At 32.6% G+C, this 20583-nt stretch overlaps 3 protein-coding genes and 1 long non-coding RNA gene across 4 annotated transcripts; all 4 read right to left on the bottom strand.

Annotated features, from left to right (window-relative positions):
• Positions 1–102: 102 nt before the first annotated feature.
• LOC124446601 lies at positions 103–1102 on the bottom strand. The gene is made up of 2 exons (XR_006948488.1): positions 806–1102; positions 103–612 (listed from the first exon to the last, which is right to left on the bottom strand). It is a non-coding gene; the product is annotated as an uncharacterized LOC124446601 (long non-coding RNA).
• Positions 1103–3667: 2565 nt separating this feature from the next.
• LOC124445191 (alpha-latrocrustotoxin-Lt1a-like) lies at positions 3668–6427 on the bottom strand. Its single transcript, XM_046995898.1, has 5 exons — positions 6166–6427; positions 5175–5422; positions 4524–5046; positions 4167–4421; positions 3668–3690 (listed from the first exon to the last, which is right to left on the bottom strand). Exons 1-5 carry the CDS (start codon positions 6425–6427, stop codon positions 3668–3670), a joined length of 1311 nt encoding a protein of 436 aa, XP_046851854.1.
• A 3848-nt stretch (positions 6428–10275) lies between these two features.
• LOC124446592 (GATA zinc finger domain-containing protein 14-like) lies at positions 10276–13799 on the bottom strand. Its single transcript, XM_046997431.1, has 3 exons — positions 13073–13799; positions 10947–12645; positions 10276–10781 (listed from the first exon to the last, which is right to left on the bottom strand). Exons 1-2 carry the CDS (start codon positions 13703–13705, stop codon positions 10948–10950), a joined length of 2331 nt encoding a protein of 776 aa, XP_046853387.1. The 5' UTR covers positions 13706–13799; the 3' UTR covers positions 10276–10781; position 10947.
• Positions 13800–14552: 753 nt separating this feature from the next.
• On the bottom strand, positions 14553–17070 carry LOC124445192 (alpha-latrocrustotoxin-Lt1a-like). The gene is made up of 5 exons (XM_046995900.1): positions 16959–17070; positions 16409–16693; positions 15419–15666; positions 14768–15290; positions 14553–14665 (listed from the first exon to the last, which is right to left on the bottom strand). The coding sequence occupies exons 1-5, from the start codon at positions 17068–17070 to the stop codon at positions 14553–14555; spliced, it is 1281 nt and encodes a 426-aa protein (XP_046851856.1).
• Positions 17071–20583: the final 3513 nt, after the last annotated feature.

Below are 20583 nucleotides of genomic sequence, written 5' to 3' on the forward strand. Positions count from 1 at the left end.
ATTTTTTCAACCCAGTTGCGTTTTGCATATAATGCCTACTTACAGTAACGTACCCACCAGTGTTATATAGTGTCTTTTTCTCGCAAAGATTATTTGTTCTTCTTTTTACGTTTGCTAAAATTTTTATTCATTTTAAATAAACTATTGGCAGTGCTGCAGGAAAAGATAAAGTTTTCTAGTCATCGTAAACCTTTAAACCACTATGTTTATAATAACAGTGCAAACTTGATTAATACTTTCTATAACATTTGTATTCTACTATTACCCAGATTTACAGCCCAGTTCCTAAAAATATCTTGTATCATAATTATAATGTTATTTATTTAAATGTGAATCAGTATTTTAATTATTACTTATATATTAATGAAATTTCTAACCATATAAATATTTTCTTGACAAATGCTCATACCTCACACTACATTTGATGGTGATACACTGGTGAAATTTGGTGTTTTTCGTTTCGTGTCTTGTTAAATTATCAAGTATAGGTTGCTATTTAGTCACGTGACCGTTATGATTTATCAGATTTTGTGATGAGGAAACGGACTCTGAATCTACTGCCACTCTTTTCTCATCTTTTGCTTTAGTTTTTGCTTCATTCTCTGTAAGTCTCTGGAAAAGCAAAACAGGAGCAAATTTTATTTGAAAGCAAAATTTAAGATAGTTGTACAAAGCGTGTGCTACAAATAAAAATTTAATTACTTTTTTATGCCGCAACTGTTTGAAAAAAATTGGTCATTGTTGCATGATGATATTTGAAAATAAATAAAGGCCTACCTCAGATATATTTATGTTGGAGCTTTACCTTATTGTTCGATGGCAATAATGCAATAAAATCATTTGATCTAGACGATCGTTCTGAGTCTGTTGCTCCCATAGATGATTCTCTTGATAATGATTCACTTGTCTGAACATTTGGAGAATGTATGTTTTGACGTTCATAAATTTTCTCTTCAAAGAACATTACTTTTTCCAGTATTTCTGCAGCCATTGGAGTATTTGAACGAAATCTAGTATACCATGCACGACCATCTGTCAGTGATAGAAATTCGGAACTATTTTTTGGATTGGATTCTTTCTTATCAGTTAAAGAACTTTGAGAATCAATCTTTTGTGTTACTGGGTGATTTTTATTTTGTGATTTTTTAAGAAGTTTCTTATCTTTGTCTGTCATAACTGAAGTTGGAATTGAAACAGTAATAGTTCCGTCTTGTTCGTCGATTTTTTCCAAGGTCCATGGACCATTTGGGTTTATTTTTACGTTTTTTATTGATTTTTCCTTGTTGAAATGCAATTGATTTATACCTTTGACGTTTTGACTGTTTTCAATTGAAGTTTTTGGTATATATGTGTCAATGAGATCTCTCTCGTGGTAATAATCTCTATCTGTTGTAGCTGAAGTTGGAATTGAAACTGTGATAGTTCCAGATTGTTCGTTGATTTTTTCAACCGTCCACGGACGATTTGGGTTTATTTGCACGGTTTTTGTTGACTTTTCTTTGTTGAAATACGCTTGATTAAAACCTTTATACTCTTGGTTATTTTTACGAGAAGCTTTTGATACATTTAAGTAAGACAGATCTCTCTCTTGGTCGTCATTGTGAGTTTTCTCTGATTCTAAACTGTTTACTCTTTCATTTTCTTGCAGTTGATACATTGTGTTAAAATATGGATTGCGTCCGGGTGATACGTTTTGCTCGGTGGGTGCCATGTGTCTTGTTACAATATTACCGTTATTGTCAAGCAATGATATTCCTTGGAGCATTTTTGCATCTTCATTTCTTTTGTTGAAATAGAGATGGTGATCAGATTGAAATCTATACTTCTCATTCGCAAATAGATTTTCATCTAAAATGTTCACATTGTGCTGGCTAATGATAGGTGAAGAACGAATTTTTGGTATGACATGATTTTGTGTTTCATTTTCATGTCTTCCTTGCTGTTCTAGCACTGATGGATACCAACTATCATGGTGATTTTCTTTGTACAGCTGTGATTTCTGCTGGACGTTCATATTTGCTGGGAGAAAAGGAGATGTAAGAGGAACATTGGAGCTCATTGGAGGATTTTGTGATGAGTAAGCGTTCACATTTTCACGATTTCTATCATATGACGTTGCAGGCCAACTATTTCTTTCTTGATGAACACGACTTGTATGAAGAAAATTTAGGCTCATTGGAGGATTTTGTTTTGGATACATAGTGACATTTTCGGGATTTCCATTCGATGGCATATTATGCCGACGATTTCCCTCTTGATGAACATGAGATGTATAAGGCACATATGGGCTCGTAGGAGAATTTTGTGTTGAATAGACTTTCACATTTTTATGGTCTCTGTCCGAAGGCATACTATGCCGATAGTTTGTTTCTTGTGGACTCTGAGATATGTAAGGAGCATTGGAGTGTATTGGAGGATTTTGTGTTGAATAGATGTACACATTTTCATGATTTCTATCCGAGAGCGTGCTATGTCGACGATTTGTTTCCTGAAAATCCTTAAAATAACATTTGCAAAGCAATATTTAATGTTTGTCAGACGAAAATGTGGGTCATTTATCGTTAGGCTTCAAATCCTGTTGTGTTATTTATGTCTATTTACTGAGTTTAATTTCTTTATTCTGTTTAACTTTCGTACAATTAGAGTGAAAAAATGTGGCAAGAGATAAGCAAAAACTAATCTTGAATGAAAACTAAAAGGTAGCAAATAATCATATTATTTGTTACCTTTAACTTTTATGCCTATACTCTTATGATTTATACTCTATAATTTTATGAATCATATTTTATACTGTTAGTGAAAAAATAATACCTAAGACTTCACCTGATTATAAACATTCATTCTCTGCTGATTGTTTGATGGAGTTGCTTGATTTAGCCAGGGCATATAGCTGTTCCATGTAGATAAATAAGAGCTGTTTGGATCATTTGGCTCCACTCTCTCAAACACCTCATTTTGACCATCTGGAGCATGATGTTTGAGCTTTGAATGATTTTGGTCTTCTTGTTTTTCATTAAAGAAGCTTTTTTTTCTTCCTCGACTTTGACTTTTTTCATTGGTTTTCTTTCCTGACTTTGAAGAAGAAGACTTGTCTTTCTCTTCCTTTTTTGTTGATTCACTTTTTGATAAATCAGATTGATCCGAGGAATCACTTTCGGATGATTTCTGACGCTTTTGCTTCAGTCTCTTTTGTGATAAGTTTGATGCATCTTTTGTTTCTTCCCTATTGTTTTTTAGAATAATATTGTTGATTTCCTTGTTATCATTGCCGTTGTTGTTCTTTGTCTTGATATTTGTAGTATTTTCGTCAAATTCAGTTGTTTGAAAAACATTGAATGTTTCATCACTAGTCTTTTTTATTTCGTTGATATTCTCCATTATTTCTTGCAATGTATGTTTAATGGTTTTTACATCGTCAGTAAGCTCCTCTTGAATGCTTCTGATTGAATTTACATCCATTTTCAAAAAGACAAAGTCAGAATTCTTTTCTTGTTTTTTAATCTTTTTTCCAAAATTTTCACTAAGTAAGCGAGCAATCTTTTTCATCTCATTTTGGACTTCTTCCATTGTCACTTTTTCATCCCTGTCCATTGATGATAAACGGCCAAGAGTATTTAAAATTATTTCTGGACTACCGTCCTTTTTAATAAAGTCGTAATATTTCTTTTTATGTTTTTTCCTCAATGACTTCTGAAGAAGAAGAATTGTTCTTGCTCTTTGCATTGCGGCATTGGCCACTGCATTCTCGTACAATCTTTCGAATGTATTACTCAGTAATGCAATAAGGAGGTTTATTGTTACTATAGCAACAGTACCAATGAATGAGCCACACAACAGCCTTGCCATTAATGGATTAGCACTCTCTAGGTCCTTGTAATCATGATCACCTACCACCATCATTGAGAACATATTGTATAATAATGGACTCACAGTTTGATAACTTTCAACAGGGCTGTTGGAGTTTGCCCCGAATGTTATCCAAAACGCACAAGTAAACGGAATGAGAATGATACTGTTTAGAAAAGCCCATTTCAAAATGTCTCCGAATACGTTCCCAAAAATAACAACAAAAGGTCCAGCACCTTCAAATGGTCTAGCATACTTGCATATTCTCAACCAAAGTATCAACAACAGTAGTATTATTATGATATGATGGATTTTTTTGCTTAAGTCGTTGCTGTAGTGAAAGAATGTCACGTGGGATGCCATGGTAGCAAGAATAAGGACGAGTGCTATCCAGTCAAAATATATCCACCAATCAGAACCCGAAATGAAGGAGAGATTTCTTACAGCCTTTATTTCAGCTTTTAGATATTGAGCTTCTTGCGGCCATCTAGGATGACAATATGCCATATCTCGTTCTAGTTCATCAGCACGCCATTCTCGCCATTTTTTTAATTCATGTCGGCTCTTTATTGTATCTTATAAATAAATAAAAGCATTTATGTAACTGACATTTTTACAAGATGACTTTTTGTAATCTATTGGGTCTTTAACAATTTGATGATTGAAAATTTACTTACTAACGACTTGCTTTCTAATCTCTAATATGGTGAACAAAAAGAGAAAGATTCCCACGATTAATCTCCAGGAATTTTGAGCAAGTGGCAGATAAAGATCTCGTCCATTGATTGGCAAAGTTATAGCAAGTACTGTCCAGAGTGTTGTGTAAATAAGATTAATGGTTAAGTCAAATACTGCCCCAAATTTTCCATACATTTGCCACTTAACTCCAACCAATCGTTGCATGACGGGATGCATAACAATGTCAAATCTTTCATTTTGTACAGCAATTTCAAGTGGCGTACGAGCTGGCGTTTTCTTTTCCCTTAACTTGCTTTTTTCCAAATAGTTAAGAAAATAAAATTCTTTGCGGTTAATCATATCCACGGAGTGAAACTGGTCTAAAGCGCTCAAAGCCACTTCTGGAATCTTTTCAATAAGAAGTGACAATGCTGAATTTCCTAATTCATCGTAGACACCCGCTGGAGCACCTTTGGCAATCAAAAGTTTTGCTGCTTTAGAACGATTCATCTCAGCGGAAACCTGTTTGAAATATATAAATATATTTTTATACCCGCAAGCTATTTTGTTCAACATGGCATCAACACGAAATAGGAAATCTTAAAAACTAAACAAAGTTTATATTTATTATTATATATATATATATTTACCTGTAATGGTGTTCTGTTCTTGCTATCTCTGGCATCGATATTACCTCCGTATGTTAACAGCATTTGTAGAGAGTTAATGGCGTCATTCTTAGCTGCAAAATGAATCGCCTCTTGTTCTTCTCCAGTTGTTTTGATATCAATGCGAGCTCCGTTTTGTAGAAGAAATTCCACCATATCAGCATAATCTACTGCAGCAGCAACATGAAGTGGCGATCTACCATACTGATCTTGTTGATTTACGTTTGCACCTATTGATGCAAGTTGTTTGAAACAAGGAAGAAACTTAATTTACACATTTGTATAACCACAGTATAGAGAACATACAGTAGAGCCACTCCATTGAATTTTTTCGTGCCACGCATATCTTATTACGCATGTGATTACCATATTGGTAGCCAGTAAATTGCATTGTGTGACCAATAGGATTGACGATATGGCAAGCGGCAGCCAGTAAACTAATTAAATATCCAGCAGCTAGTTGCACAGCTAAGTGGCCCTACTGTACATTTCTATACTGTGGTATAGCGTTCCTTTATCGTCAATTTTAAATAACTTTTCACTGAAATTTTGGAGTTTGCTACTATTTTTGGAGAAAAGCCTTTTTGTTAGACCCTTTCCTCATATGTTAAGGCTTAAATTAACGTTTATGTTTTTCACCTTGTTTAATTTAATGTAAGTTCTGGGTTTTTTTTAATTTTTTTAAAAGTTTCCTTACCCAATATTTGTGTTGTTTAATAAACCTACAAAAGTGCCCAGAGATTTAGGACTTAACATCTTGCAAATGTTGCTTTTACAAATTAAAACAACGACAATCTTGAATTAGCAACTCTTGTAATGAAATACTCATTCATTAGTGACAAAGAAACACAAAACTCTTTTTATGTTCATGATATTATTTGTAATAAGCATAACAATCAAATTCAGCCACAGTAAGAATTATCAATATACACCCATTTCATTACTAGGTTTATGACCACCTTTGAAAACCTACCATGTTTAATGAGAAATCTTGCAACATCGATGTTCCATGATCTAGCAACCTCATGAAAAACCGTTTGTCCTGATTTATCTTTGCTATTGACGTCTGCACCATTGATAATTAATGATTCAACAAAGTCATAATCAAACTTGTCTTCAAAGTTGTTGGAATTGGCTAATGTGGCAAGATAATGAATTAAAGCTCTATTTCTCACAACTTGTTCCCCTTCCAACTTTTCATCATCGCCTAGTTGACTCTCAAGAACAGCATGCATGGGCTCATTCGTTCTTGTTGTTCCTAAATGTAGTACATGAAGACAAGTAAGATGTTTTTTGATCAAGTACAGTAATCATTCCTGAATATACAAGACCAACCAAACTATCGCTCTATTACACATTATAGTCGACTTTCAAAGCTAACAGCAAAAGTAATAATGTCGAATGCCATGGGTTTCTATTATTTTCGTCATGCTTGGTCTTTCACTTGGCAAACTTATTTCATTTTTGAAAATACCTCTATAAGTAACTAACGAGGTCTGCTTGTAAAATGAAATATCAAATACCTGGTATCTCTCTCAACAACATCTCTTCAAATGGCTTCTTTCTTATGGTAAATTGGTTTCGTCTTGGGTCTAGAATGTCCATTTCTGTTTCTTCTCTTTTTGCTAACTCCATATTTTGTCTTTGAAATAATAGTATAACATGCTTTTATTCATGAATTATGAAGGAGCCTTTATAATAGAAAAATTCACAAGTAATGATGAATGTGAACTTATCTTACAAAACTCTTATCTTATCAAAATTCTTATCTTAGTTTATTGATAAATTTTGCTCATAAAACTATTAATAAATATATTAAGATGGCTAGACTACGTCATTGTTGCTAATAATGAATAATATTTATTCATCGACGTAGGAGTACTTTAGCAACGAGTACAACTTTCATTTGAAACTTTTTTTACTTGTCGTGCATTGTTGAGTAGACATAATTTTGCATGGCATAGATTAGTCAGGTAACACGCAACAACTTAACGCCTTTAACAAGTAGATTTCTCGACAAACGACAAAGTTGAAGCCAAATTTGAAACTTCTAAATATATTTTCAATCTACTGTTACTTTGAAAAATAGATATTTCAAAGAGTTAACCATTAACTTGATCTTATTGCAATTTCATATTTTCTCATGCTGTATTTATTCCTTTTTAAGTTTACTAAAGTGAGCACAAAAGTTAAATCAGTTATTTGAAGCCAAGTTAGAGATTAGAAAGACCAGATTCACATCGTGTATTCTATTCCAATCCTTATTTAAGATAAAACTTCTAGATTTCAATCATCAAAGTAAATACAGTCCTGAGAAGAACTGTTGATGTTGGTATCGAGTAAAGCTATTTCTGGATTGAAATTATGGAATGGAAACCTTCTACTAAGACTGCCCTTAAGGTGCCCTAAATTGAAGAATAAACATCTGAAAGTATTTAACAATACTCTCAAATTCGAACCATTCGTTTTATAAAACTTTTGCATTTCACAGTTATTCACGCATATATACAATCGAATCAACAAATGGAAGTGAATAAAGTTTTGTTTTTGAGTATCAGTATACTTATTGTGATGTTCGTTTGTATATTTACGAACTTCAGGTATTGAAAAGAAAAAATACCTTTACGTTTGATTCAGTTCTCTTTCCTCAGGTATTGCTTTCGATAGAGCTCCTTTCACTGTAGCAGACAACGTCACACTAATGTCGTAACATTAATTACAGGTTATTATTTTCTATATGTGAAAATTATGCAGATGTTTTACTTGATTGCTTAGAGCCGCTTCGTGCACTAAACTTTTACAACCTTTAGAAACAAAATATAATAAGGAAGTTTATCTCATTACCTTTCGTCTTCAAAGATTTTTTGTAAAGCATTTGGGTTGTATTTTAAAAAATTCAAAGAAATGAATATTGATTTTAACATTATTACTGCAGGAGAAAAACTTGTGATATCTCCTCAACAGCATTTACAGTCTTTAATGAACACGCAAGAGACTTTGAGATCACGTGTTTTTTTGCTGAATGATCAGCAACATTATGCTGGGTTTCAAAGAACTGATTTTCATACTTTTTATTTTATTATTTGTTTCCTCGTTCTTAAAATATTTTCAAAAACAGATAAAAGCCATGACAGAACTGACGTAAAAGATGTTGTAAACAAATGAGGCTACTGACAATCTATTTTAGACAGTTGGAGCAGGTTAAAGCTGTTTGTCTACTGATATATCATCTTTATTTCATTCCGCGTTTTAACACTTCCATGTGAAAAGGGAATATTATTTTCTCTTTATAATTGTCTTGTCATTTTTTTAAAGTTATCACATCTGTATACTTCTGTAAACTAAGCGTGGAGCTCTGCAGGACAAAATAAATATTTTTTAACTTTAAGGGTCTCACATGGCGATTATTGTATAGCACGTTGCTTACGTGTTAGGTAGACAATAAAGGACTTATTAAAATTCGATGAAGAAATACTAAAAACTACTTGTGGAACGACAAACAGTTGCATGTGAAATTTTTACTGAGCAGTTTGTTTTTGAAATAAAGACCAAAGAATTGAGTAAATTTTAAAAAATCATTACTTTACTTCACTACACATGAAATACTTCAAAGAGTCCAAATTAAAATGAATGTGTGAAAAACGAATCACTTGCTTTTTTTGAAAAATGTATGAGAAAATTAACTTTTACTCAATAATATACAGTGAAAATTTGTTGAACTTGATTGATGCAATTGAAAAACATTTATTCAATACCATACGTTACGTTGACCTTTTTAGTCATGGGACACAGGGATACATTATTCTTATTAACCAATATGTAAAAATGAGAAATTTTTTAACGTATTATAACTACTTATGTTATGACTGGGATTATGTATCCTAGGAATGTCAAAACGTGAAGACTGCTTTCACGTTCTACACCCAAAAGCAACAAAGTATAATTATATGAAAGTTTGAACCTTTCTGAACCACTTCAATGAAGCTTTTCATGTGTTATGCTGTAAAAATAATAAATCTCAAAGATATTAGCTTTGCATCATAAAATACATATTGCAGTGTCTCAACAGCACCGAGTTTCATGAACAGACATTACGAGATTACTTGTTTTTAAGTGTAAGCTGGAAGATGTTTTATAAAAAGCTTTATTACAAAGAAATCTTTATCGTCAATGTAAATAGAAATCTTCACAGAATTGACGTGAATTAACTGTCATTTTATTATAGAGAGTACGTGGGAATATGTTATATACCTATTATCCCACTCCCATAATATAAATTGTAAATCGTGTTTTGACACTGTCGTGTTGCATGATTGCTTCTAAGGTATCACATTGATATATGCCGTTAGGTGTGTGTAAAAGTTTTCTTATTAAAACGGAAAAAATTGTGATCAGTTAGCATGTCCTCGACTGTTATGATAAAATTATAGTTGTATTTACTACTATGTGGTATATGATTTATTTTGTGCTACGATTATAGCTCATTCTATTTCATGAATCTCTAGGAATAACAGACGTTTTTTTGAAGCTTTTCAACTTGTTCCTGTGTTAGAAGAAAACCTTTCCAAAATGATTCAGAAAATGCTTTTTTGTCTTTAAATCTACGATCTGTGTTGGTGAATCTAAATATCGTTAAGAATTGAGGAATTGTAAATGGCCAATTTTTTATTGCACATCAGCATATCATTTGATGTCGTTCACAATGTTGTTGGTCAATGATGTTTGTGAATTAGGGCAATATAATGCTACAAAACGCCATAATCAGGGTGTCAAGAATAAATTCAAAAGTGTTACTCAAATAATAGCAAAGATGTGTTTTGGTCGCTTTATTTTGTTGACCGTGAAACGATTCTTCCTGTTTCTGTGGGTTTTTCTTCATTATTAAATCATATGCTTCTCCAAATTATACCTCTTTTTTGCATTGTATATCTTGAATATCTTCGTCGTGTTTTTACCACATGAAGCTATATCATCAAGAATGTTTTCAACCCAGTTGCGTTTTGCATATAATGCCTACTTACAGTAACGTACCCACCAGTGTTATATAGTGTCTTTCTCTCGCAAAGATTATTTGTTCTTCTCCTTACGTTTGCTAAAATTTTTATTCATTTTAAATAAACTATTGGCAGTGCTGCAGGAAAAGATAAAGTTTTCTAGTCATCGTAAACCTTTAAACCACTATGTTTATAATAACAGTGCAAACTTGATTAATACTTTTCATAACATTTGTATTCTATTATTAGTGAACTTTAAAGCCAGTTCCTAAAAATATCTTGCATCATAATTATAATGTTATTTATTTAAATGTGAATCAGTATTTTAATTATTACTTATATATTAATGAAATTTCTAACCATATAAATATTTTCTTGACAAATGCTCATACCTCACACTACATTTGATGGTGATACACTGGTGAAATTTTGTGTTCTTAGTTTCTTGTCTTGTTCAATTATCAAGTATAGGTTGCTATTTAGTCACGTGACGATTATGATTTATCAGATATTGTCTTGAGGAAACGGACTCTGAATCTTCTGCCACTCTTTTCTCATCTTTTGCTTTAGTTTTTGCTTCATTCTCTGTAAGTCTCTGAAAAAGCAAAACAGAAGCAAATTTTATTCGAAAGTAAAATTTAGGATAGTTGTACAAAGCGTGTGCTACAAATAAAAATTTAATTACTTTTTTATGCCGCAACTGTTTGAAAAAAACTGGTCATTGTTGCATGCTGATATTTCAAAATAAATAAAGGCCTACCTCAGATATACTTATGTTGGAGCTTTTCCTTATTGTTCGATGGCAATAATGCAATAAAATCATTTGATGTAGACGATCGTTCTGAGTCTGTTGCTCCCATAGATGATTCTCTTGACAATGATTCACTTGACTGAACATTTGGAGAATGTATGTTTTGACGTTCATAAATTTTCTCTTCAAAGAACATTACTTTTTCCAGTATTTCTGCAGCCATTGGAGTATTTGAACGAAATCTAGTATACCATGCACGACCATCTGTCAGTGATAGAAACTCGGAACTATTTTTTAGATTGGATTCTTTCTTATCAGTTAAAGAACTCTGTGAATCAAACTTTTGTGTTACTGGGTGATTTTCATTTTGTGATTTTTTAAGAAGTTGCTTATCTTTGTCTGTCATAGCTGAAGTTGGAATTGCAACTGTAATAGTTCCGGCTTGTTCGTCAATTTTTTCCAAGGTCCATGGATCATTTGGGTTTATTTTTACGTTTTTTATTGATCTTTTTTTGTTGAAATCCAATTGATTTATATCACTGTACTTTTGACTGTTTTCAAATAAAATTTTTGGTAAATTTGAGTCAGTGACATCTCTCTCGTGGTAATAATTTTTATTTTTCATAGCTGAAGTTGGAATTGAAACTGTGATAGTTCCAGATTGTTCGTTGATTTTTTCAACCGTCCACGGACGATTTGGGTTTATTTGCACGCTTTTTGTTGACTTTTCTTTGTTGAAATACGCTTGATTAAAACCTTTATACTCTTGGTTATTTTTACGAGAAGCTTTTGATACATTTAAGTAAGACAGATCTCTCTCTTGGTCGTCATTGTGAGTTTTCTCTGATTCTAAACTGTTTACTCTTTCATTTTCTTGCAGTTGATACATTGTGTTAAAATATGGATTACGTCCGGGTGATACGTTTTGCTCGGTGGGTGCCATGTTTCTTGTAACATTATTACCGTTATTGTCAAGCAATGATTTTCCTTGGAGCATTTTTGCATCTTCATAGGGAAAGTGATCAGATTGAAATCCATAGTTCTCATTTCCCGTTAAATTTTGATCTAAAATTTTAACATTGTAATGGCTAACGTTTGATGATGAACGAATTTCTGGTATGGCATGATTTTGTGTTTCATTTTCATATCTTCCTTGCTGTTCTAGCACTGATGGATACCAAATATCATGGTGATTTTCTTTGTACAGCTGTGATTTCTGCTGGACGTTCATATTTGCTGGGAGAAAAGGGGATGTAAGAGGAACATTGGAGCTCATTGGAGGATTTTGTGATGAGTAAACGTTCACATTTTCACGATTTCTATCAGATGTCGTTTTAAGCCAACTATTTCTTTCTTGATGAGCATGAATTGTATGAAGAAAATTTGGGTTCATTAGAAGATTTTGTGTAGGATAGATACTAACATTTTCATGATTACCATTCGATGGCGCACTATGCCGACGCTTTCTCCCTTGATAAACATGAGATTTAAAAGGAACATTTGGGCTCGTGGGAGAATTTTGGGTTGAATAGACGTTCACATTTTCATGGATTATATCCGAAGGTATACTATGCCGATGGTTCGTTTCTGTCTGAGATTTATAAGGAACATTAAGGTGCATTGAAGGATTTTGTGGTAAGTAGATGTACACATTTTCATGATTTCTATCCGAAGGCGTGCAGTCTCGACGATTTGTTTCCTGATAATCCTTAAAATAACATTTGCAAAACAAAAAAATTTAATGTTTGTCCATTGAAAAAGTGGGTCATTTCTAGTTTTCATTTCAAATCCTGTGGTATTAATTATGGTTCTTTACTGAATTCAATTTCCTTCATTTTGTTTAACTTTTGTACAATTATAGTGAAAAAATGTAGCGAGAAATATGCAAAAAATAATCTTGAATAAAAGGAAAAGAGTATTAGCTTAATAAAATGCAAGTAATTCTGTTTGATTCAACGCCAGGAATTTTGTGAATAAACGGACCTTTTCTCAAAATTGTTTATCATATCAACATAACTTGTTGTAGATAGTAACAAATAAATTTTGGTTATTATTTGTTACCTTCTAGCTTTTATACGTATATTTTCTATTATTATTTTATACTGTTAGTGAAAAAATAATACCTAAGACTGCACCTGATTATAAACATTCATTCCCTGCTGATTGTTTGATGGAGCCGTTTGATTTAGCCAAGGCATATAGCTGTTCCATGTAGATAAATAAGAGCTGTTTGGATCATTTGGCTCCACTCTCTCAAACGCCTCATTTTGACCATCTGGAGCATGATTTGTGAATTTTGAATGATTTCCATCTTCCCGTTTTTCATTAAATAAGCTTTTTTTTCTTCGACTGTGACTTTTTTCATTCGTTTTCGTTCCTGACTTAAAAAAAGAAGACTTGTCTTTTTCTTCATTTTTTGTTGATTCATTTTTTGATAAATCAGATTGATCCGAGGAATCACTTTCAGATGATTTCTGACGCTTTTGCTTCAGTCTCTTTTGTGATAAGTTTGATGCATCTTTTGTTTCTTCCCTTTTGTTAATATGAATATTATTGTTGATTTCCTTGTTATAATTGCCGTTGTTGTTCTTTGTTTTGATATTTGTAGTATTTTCGTCAAATTCAGTTGTTTGAGAAACTTTGAATGTTTTATCGCTAGTCTTTTTAATTTCGTTCATATTCTCCATTATTTCTTGCAATGTATGTTTTATGGTTTTTACATCGTCAGTAAGCTCCTCTTGAATTCTTCTTATTGAATTTAAATCCATTTTCAAAAAGACAAAGTCAGAATTCTTTTCCTGTTTTTCAAACTTTTTTCCATGCTTTTCACTAAGTAAGCGAGCAATTTTTTCATCTCATTTTGAACTTCTTCCATTGTCACTTGTTCATCCCTGTCCATTGATGATAAACGGCCAGTAGTATTTAAAATTATTTCTGGACTACCGTCCTTTTTAATAAAGTCGTAATATTTCTTTTTTTGTTTTTTCCTCAATGACTTCTGAAGAAGAAGAATTGTTCTTGCTCTTTGCATTGCAGCATTGGCCACTGCATTCTCGTACAATCTTTCGAATGTATTACTCAGTAATGCAATAAGGAGGTTTATTGTTACTATAGCAACTGTACCAATGAATGAGCCACACAACAGCCTTGCCATTAATGGATTAGCACTCTCTAGGTCCTTGTAATCATGATCACCTACCACCATCATTGAGAACATATTGTACAATAATGGACTCACAGTTTTATAACTTTCAACAGGGCTGTTGGAATTCGCCCCGAATGTTATCCAAAACGCACAAGTAAACGGAATGAGAATGATACTGTTTAGAAAAGCCCATTTCAAAATGTCTCCGAATACGTTCCCAAAAATAACGACAAAAGGTCCAGCACCTTCAAATGGTCTAGCATACTTGCATATTCTCAACCAAAGTATCAACAACAGTGGTATTAATATGAGATGATGAATTTTTCTGCTTAAGTCGTTGCTGTAGTGAAAGAATGTCACGTGGGATGCAATGGTAGCAAGAATAAGGACGAGTGCTATCCAGTCAAAATATATCCACCAATCAGAACCCGAAATGAGGGAGAGATTTCTCACAGCCTTTATTTCAGCTTTTAGATATTGTCCTCTTGCGGCCATCTAGGATGACAATATGCCATATCTCGTTCTAGTTCATCAGCACGCCATTCTCGCCATTTTTTTAATTCATGTCGGCTCTTTATTGTATCTGATAAATAAATAAAAGCATTTATGTAACTGACATTTTTACAAGATGACTTTTTGTAATCTATTGGGTCTTTAACAATTTGATGATTGAAAATTTACTTACTAACGACTTGCTTTCTAATCTCTAATATGGTGAACAAAAAGAGAAAGATTCCCACGATTAATCTCCAGGAATTTTGAGCAAGTGGCAGATAAAGATCTCGTCCATTGATTGGCAAAGTTATAGCAAGTACTGTCCAGAGTGTTGTGTAAATAAGATTAATGGTTAAGTCAAATACTGCCCCAAATTTTCCATACATTTGCCACTTAACTCCAACCAATCGTTGCATGACGGGATGCATAACAATGTCAAATCTTTCATTTTGTACAGCAATTTCAAGTGGCGTACGAGCTGGCGTTTTCTTTTTCCTTAACTTGTTCCCTTCCAAATAGTTAAGAAAATACAATTCTTTGCGGTTAATCATATCCACGGAGTGAAACTGGTCTAAAGCGCTCAAAGCTACTTCTGGAATCTTTTCAATAAGAAGTGACAATGCTGAATTTCCTAATTCATCGTAGACACCCGCTGGAGCACCTTTGGCAATCAAAAGTTTTGCTGCTTTAGAACGATTCATCTCAGCGGAAACCTGTTTGAAATATATAAATATATTTTTATACCCGCAAGCTATTTTGTTCAACATGGCATCAACACGAAATAGGGAAATCTTAAAAAACTAAACAAAGTTTATATTTATTATTATATATATATATTTACCTGTAATGGTGTTCTGTTCTTGCTATCTCTGGCATCGATATTACCTCCGTATGTTAACAGCATTTGTAGAGAGCTAATGGCGTCATTCTTAGCTGCAAAATGAATTGCCTCTTGTTCTTCTCCAGTTGTTTTGATATCAATGCGAGCTCCATTTTGTAGAAGAAATTCCACCATGTCAGCATAATCTACTGCAGCAGCAACATGAAGTGGTGATCTACCATACTGATCTTGTTGATTTACGTTTGCACCTATTTATGCATGTTGTTTGAAACAAGGAAGAAACTTAATTTACACATTTGTTTAACCACAGTATAGAGAACATACAGTAGGGCCACTCCATTGATTTTTTTCGTGCCACGCATATCTTATTACGCATGTGATTACCATATTGGCAGCCAGTAAATTGCATTGTGTGACCAATAGGATTGACGATATGGCAAACGGCAGCCAGTAAACCAATTAAATATACAGCAGCCAGTTGCACAGCGATATGGCCCCACTGTATATTTCTATACTGTGGTATAGCGTTCCTATATCGTCGATTTTAAATAACTTTTCACTGAAATTTTGGAGTTTGCTACTATTTTAGGAGAAAAGCCTTTTTATTAGACCCTTTCCTCATATGTTAAGGTTTAAATTAACGTTTATGTTTTTCACCTTGTTTAACTTAAGCTAAGTTCTGGGTTTTTTCTAATTTTTTTAAAAGTTTCCTTACCCAATATTTCTGCTGTTTAATAAACCTAAAAAAGTGCCCAGAGAACGAGGACTTAACATCTTGCAAATATTGCTTTTACAAATTAAAACACCGACAAACTTGAATTAGCAACTCTTGCAATGAAATAATTATTCATTAGTGACATAAAACACAAAACTCTTATTATTTTCATGATACTATTTGTAATAAACATAACAATCAAATTCAGCCATAGTAAGAATTATCAATATACACCCATTTCATTACTAGGTTTAGGAACACTTTCGAAAACCTACCGTGTTTAATGAGAAATCTCGCAACATCAATGTTCCATGATCTAGCAACCTCATGAAAAACCGTTTGTCCTGATTTATCTTTGCTATTGATGTCTGCACCGTTGATAATTAATGATTCAACAAAGTCATAATCAAACTTGTCTTCAAAGTTGTTGGAATTGGCTAATGTGGCAAGATAATGAATTAAAGCTCTATTTCTCACAACTTGTTCCCCTTCCAACTTTTCATCATCGCCTAGTTGACTCTCAAGAACAGCATGCATGGGCTCATTCGTTCTTGTTGTTCCTAAATGTAGTACATGAAGACAACTAAGATGGTTTTTGATCAAGTACAGTAATCATTCCTGAACATACAAGACCAACCAAACTATCGCTCTATTACACATTATAGTCGACTTTCAAAGCTAGCAGCAAAAGTAATAATGTCTAATGCCATGAGTTTCTATTATTTTCGTCATGCTTGGTCTTTTACTTGGCAAACTTATTTCATTTTTGAAAATACCTCTATAAGTAACTAACGAGGTCTGCTTGTAAAATGAAATATCAAATACCTGGTATCTCTCTCAACAACATCTCTTCAAATGGCTTCTTTCTTATAGTAAATTGGTTTCGTCTTGTGTCTAGAATGTCCATTTCTGTTTCTTCTCTTTTTGCTAACTCCATATTTTGTCTTTGAAATAATAGTATAACATGCTTTTATTCATGAATTATGAAGGAGCCTTTATAATAAAAAAAATTCACAAGTAATGATGAATGTGAACTTATCTCACAAGTAGTTTATTGATAAATTTTGCTCATAAAACTATTAATAAATATATTAAGATGGCTAGACTACGTCATTGTTGCTAATAATGAATAATATTTATTCATCGGCGTAGGAGTACTTTAGCAACGAGTACAACTTTCATTTGAAACTTTTTTCACTAGTCATGCATTGTTGAGTAGACATAATTTTGCATGGCATAGATTAGTCAGGTAACACGCAATAACTTAACGCCTTTAACAAGTAGATTTCTTAACAAACGACAAAGTTGAAGCCAAATTTGAAACTTCTAAATATATTTTCAATGTACTGTTACTTTGAAAAATAGATATTTCAAAGAGTTAACCATTAACTTGATCTTATTGTAATTTCATAGTTTCTCATGCTGTATTTATTCCTTTTTAAGTTTACTAAAGCGAGCACAAAAGTGAAATCAGTTATTTGAAGCCAAGTTGCAGATTAGAAAGACCAGATTCACATCGTGTATTCTATTCCAATCCTTATTTAAGATAAAACTTCTAGATTACAATCATCAAAGAAATACAGTCCTGAGAAGAACTGTTGGTGTTGGAATCGAGTAAAGCTATTTCTAGATTGAAATTACGGAATGGAATCCTTTTACTAAAACTGCCCTTAAGGTGCCCTAAATTGAAGAATAAGCATCTGAAAGTATGTAACAATACTCTCAAATTCGAACCATTCGTGTTATAAAACTTTTGCATTTCACAGTTACTCGCGCATCTATACAATCGAATCAACAAATCGAAATGAATAAAGTTTTGTTTTTGAGTATCAGTATACTTATTGTGATGTTCGTTTGTATATTTACGAACTTCAGGAATTGAAAAGACAAAAAAATACCTTTACGTTTGATTCAGTTGTCTTTCCTCAGGTATTGCTTTCGATAGAGCTCCTTTCACTGTTGCAGACAACGTCACACTAATGTCGTAACATTAATTACAGGTTATTATTTTCTATATGTGAAAATTATGCAGATGTTTTACTTGATTGCTTAGAGCCGCTTCGTGCACTAAACTTTTACAACCTTTAGAAACAAAATATAATAAGGAAGTTTATCTCATTACCTTTCGTCTGCAAAGATTTTTTGTAAAGCATTTGGGTTGTATTTTAAAAAATTCAAAGAAATGAATATTGATTTTAAAATTATTACTGCAGGAGAAAAACTTGTGATATCTCCTCAACAGCATTTACAGTCTTTAATGAACACGCAAGAGACTTTGAGATCACGTGTTTTTTTGCTGAATGATCAGCAACATTATGCTGGGTTTCAAAGAACTGATTTTCATACTTTTTATTTTATTATTTGTTTCCTCGTTCTTAAAATATTTTCAAAAACAGATAAAAGCCATGACAGAACTGACGTAAAAGATGTTGTAAACAAATGAGGCTACTGACAATCTATTTTAGACAGTTGGAGCAGGTTAAAGCTGTTTGTCCACTGATATATCATCTTTATTTCATTCCGCGTTTTAACACTTCCATGTGAAAAGGGAATATTATTTTCTCTTTATAATTGTCTTGTCATTTTTTTAAAGTTATCACATCTGTATACTTCTGTAAACTAAGCGTGGAGCTCTGCAGGACAAAATAAATATTTTTTAACTTTAAGGGTCTCACATGGCGATTATTGTATAGCACGTTGCTTACGTGTTAGGTAGACAATAAAGGACTTATTAAAATTCGATGAAGAAATACTAAAAACTACTTGTGGAACGACAAACAGTTGCATGTGAAATTTTTACTGAGCAGTTTGTTTTTGAAATAAAGACCAAAGAATTGAGTAAATTTTAAAAAATCATTACTTTACTTCACTACACATGAAATACTTCAAAGAGTCCAAATTAAAATGAATGTGAAAAACGAATCACTTGCTTTTTGAAAATGTATGAGAAAATTAACTTTTACTCAATAATATACAGTGAAAATTTGTTGAACTTGATTGATGCAATTGAAAAACATTTATTCAATACCATACGTTACGTTGACCTTTTTAGTCATGGGACACAGGGATACATTATTCTTATTAACCAATATGTAAAAATGAGAAATTTTTTAACGTATTATAACTACTTATGTTATGACTGGGATTATGTATCCTAGGAATGTCAAAACGTGAAGACTGCTTTCACGTTCTACACCCAAAAGCAACAAAGTATAATTATATGAAAGTTTGAACCTTTCTGAACCACTTCAATGAAGCTTTTCATGTGTTATGCTGTAAAAATAATAAATCTCAAAGATATTAGCTTTGCATCATAAAATACATATTGCAGTGTCTCAACAGCACCGAGTTTCATGAACAGACATTACGAGATTACTTGTTTTTAAGTGTAAGCTGGAAGATGTTTTATAAAAAGCTTTATTACAAAGAAATCTTTATCGTCAATGTAAATAGAAATCTTCACAGAATTGACGTGAATTAACTGTCATTTTATTATAGAGAGTACGTGGGAATATGTTATATACCTATTATCCCACTCCCATAATATAAATTGTAAATCGTGTTTTGACACTGTCGTGTTGCATGATTGCTTCTAAGGTATCACATTGATATATGCCGTTAGGTGTGTGTAAAAAGTTTTCTTATTAAAACGGAAAAAAATTGTGATCAGTTAGCATGTCCTCGACTGTTATGATAAAATTATAGTTGTATTTACTACTATGTGGTATATGATTTATTTTGTGCTACGATTATAGCTCATTCTATTTCATGAATCTCTAGGAATAACAGACGTTTTTTTGAAGCTTTTCAACTTGTTCCTGTGTTAGAAGAAAACCTTTCCAAAATGATTCAGAAAATGCTTTTTTGTCTTTAAATCTACGATCTGTGTTGGTGAATCTAAATATCGTTAAGAATTGAGGAATTGTAAATGGCCAATTTTTTATTGCACATCAGCATATCATTTGATGTCGTTCACAATGTTGTTGGTCAATGATGTTTGTGAATTAGGGCAATATAATGCTACAAAACGCCATAATCAGGGTGTCAAGAATAAATTCAAAAGTGTTACTCAAATAATAGCAAAGATGTGTTTTGGTCGCTTTATTTTGTTGACCGTGAAACGATTCTTCCTGTTTCTGTGGGTTTTTCTTCATTATTAAATCATATGCTTCTCCAAATTATACCTCTTTTTTTGCATTGTATATCTTGAATATCTTCGTCGTGTTTTTACCACATGAAGCTATATCATCAAGAATGTTTTCAACCCAGTTGCGTTTTGCATATAATGCCTACTTACAGTAACGTACCCACCAGTGTTATATAGTGTCTTTCTCTCGCAAAGATTATTTGTTCTTCTCCTTACGTTTGCTAAAATTTTTATTCATTTTAAATAAACTATTGGCAGTGCTGCAGGAAAAGATAAAGTTTTCTAGTCATCGTAAACCTTTAA

The sequence above is a fragment of the Xenia sp. Carnegie-2017 genome, unplaced genomic scaffold, assembly GCF_021976095.1.
Source record: "Xenia sp. Carnegie-2017 unplaced genomic scaffold, XeniaSp_v1 HiC_scaffold_22, whole genome shotgun sequence".
Classification (NCBI taxonomy): domain Eukaryota; kingdom Metazoa; phylum Cnidaria; class Anthozoa; order Malacalcyonacea; family Xeniidae; genus Xenia; species Xenia sp. Carnegie-2017.

Bases quoted from the DNA above. Each gene is read 5' to 3' on its own strand.
- LOC124445191 (XM_046995898.1), bottom strand. From the start codon at position 6,427: ATGCATGCTGTTCTTGAGAGTCAACTAGGCGATGATGAAAAGTTGGAA. The intron at 4,422-4,523 runs GTAAGTAAATTT...TTTATTTATAAG, and splicing joins GATTAGAAAGCAAGTCGTTA to ATACAATAAAGAGCCGACAT. The intron at 3,691-4,166 runs GCAAAAAAATCC...CTTCTTCTTCAG, and splicing joins TCACTACAGCAACGACTTAA to AAGTCATTGAGGAAAAAACA.
- LOC124446592 (XM_046997431.1), bottom strand. From the start codon at position 13,705: ATGGATTTAAATTCAATAAGAAGAATTCAAGAGGAGCTTACTGACGAT. The intron at 12,646-13,072 runs GTGCAGTCTTAG...TGTTATTTTAAG, and splicing joins GAATGAATGTTTATAATCAG to GATTATCAGGAAACAAATCG.
- LOC124445192 (XM_046995900.1), bottom strand. From the start codon at position 17,070: ATGGAGTTAGCAAAAAGAGAAGAAACAGAAATGGACATTCTAGACACA. The intron at 15,667-16,408 runs GTAGGTTTTCGA...ATGCATAAATAG, and splicing joins GAGATTTCTCATTAAACACG to GTGCAAACGTAAATCAACAA. The intron at 15,291-15,418 runs GTAAATATATAT...TATTTCAAACAG, and splicing joins AGAACAGAACACCATTACAG to GTTTCCGCTGAGATGAATCG.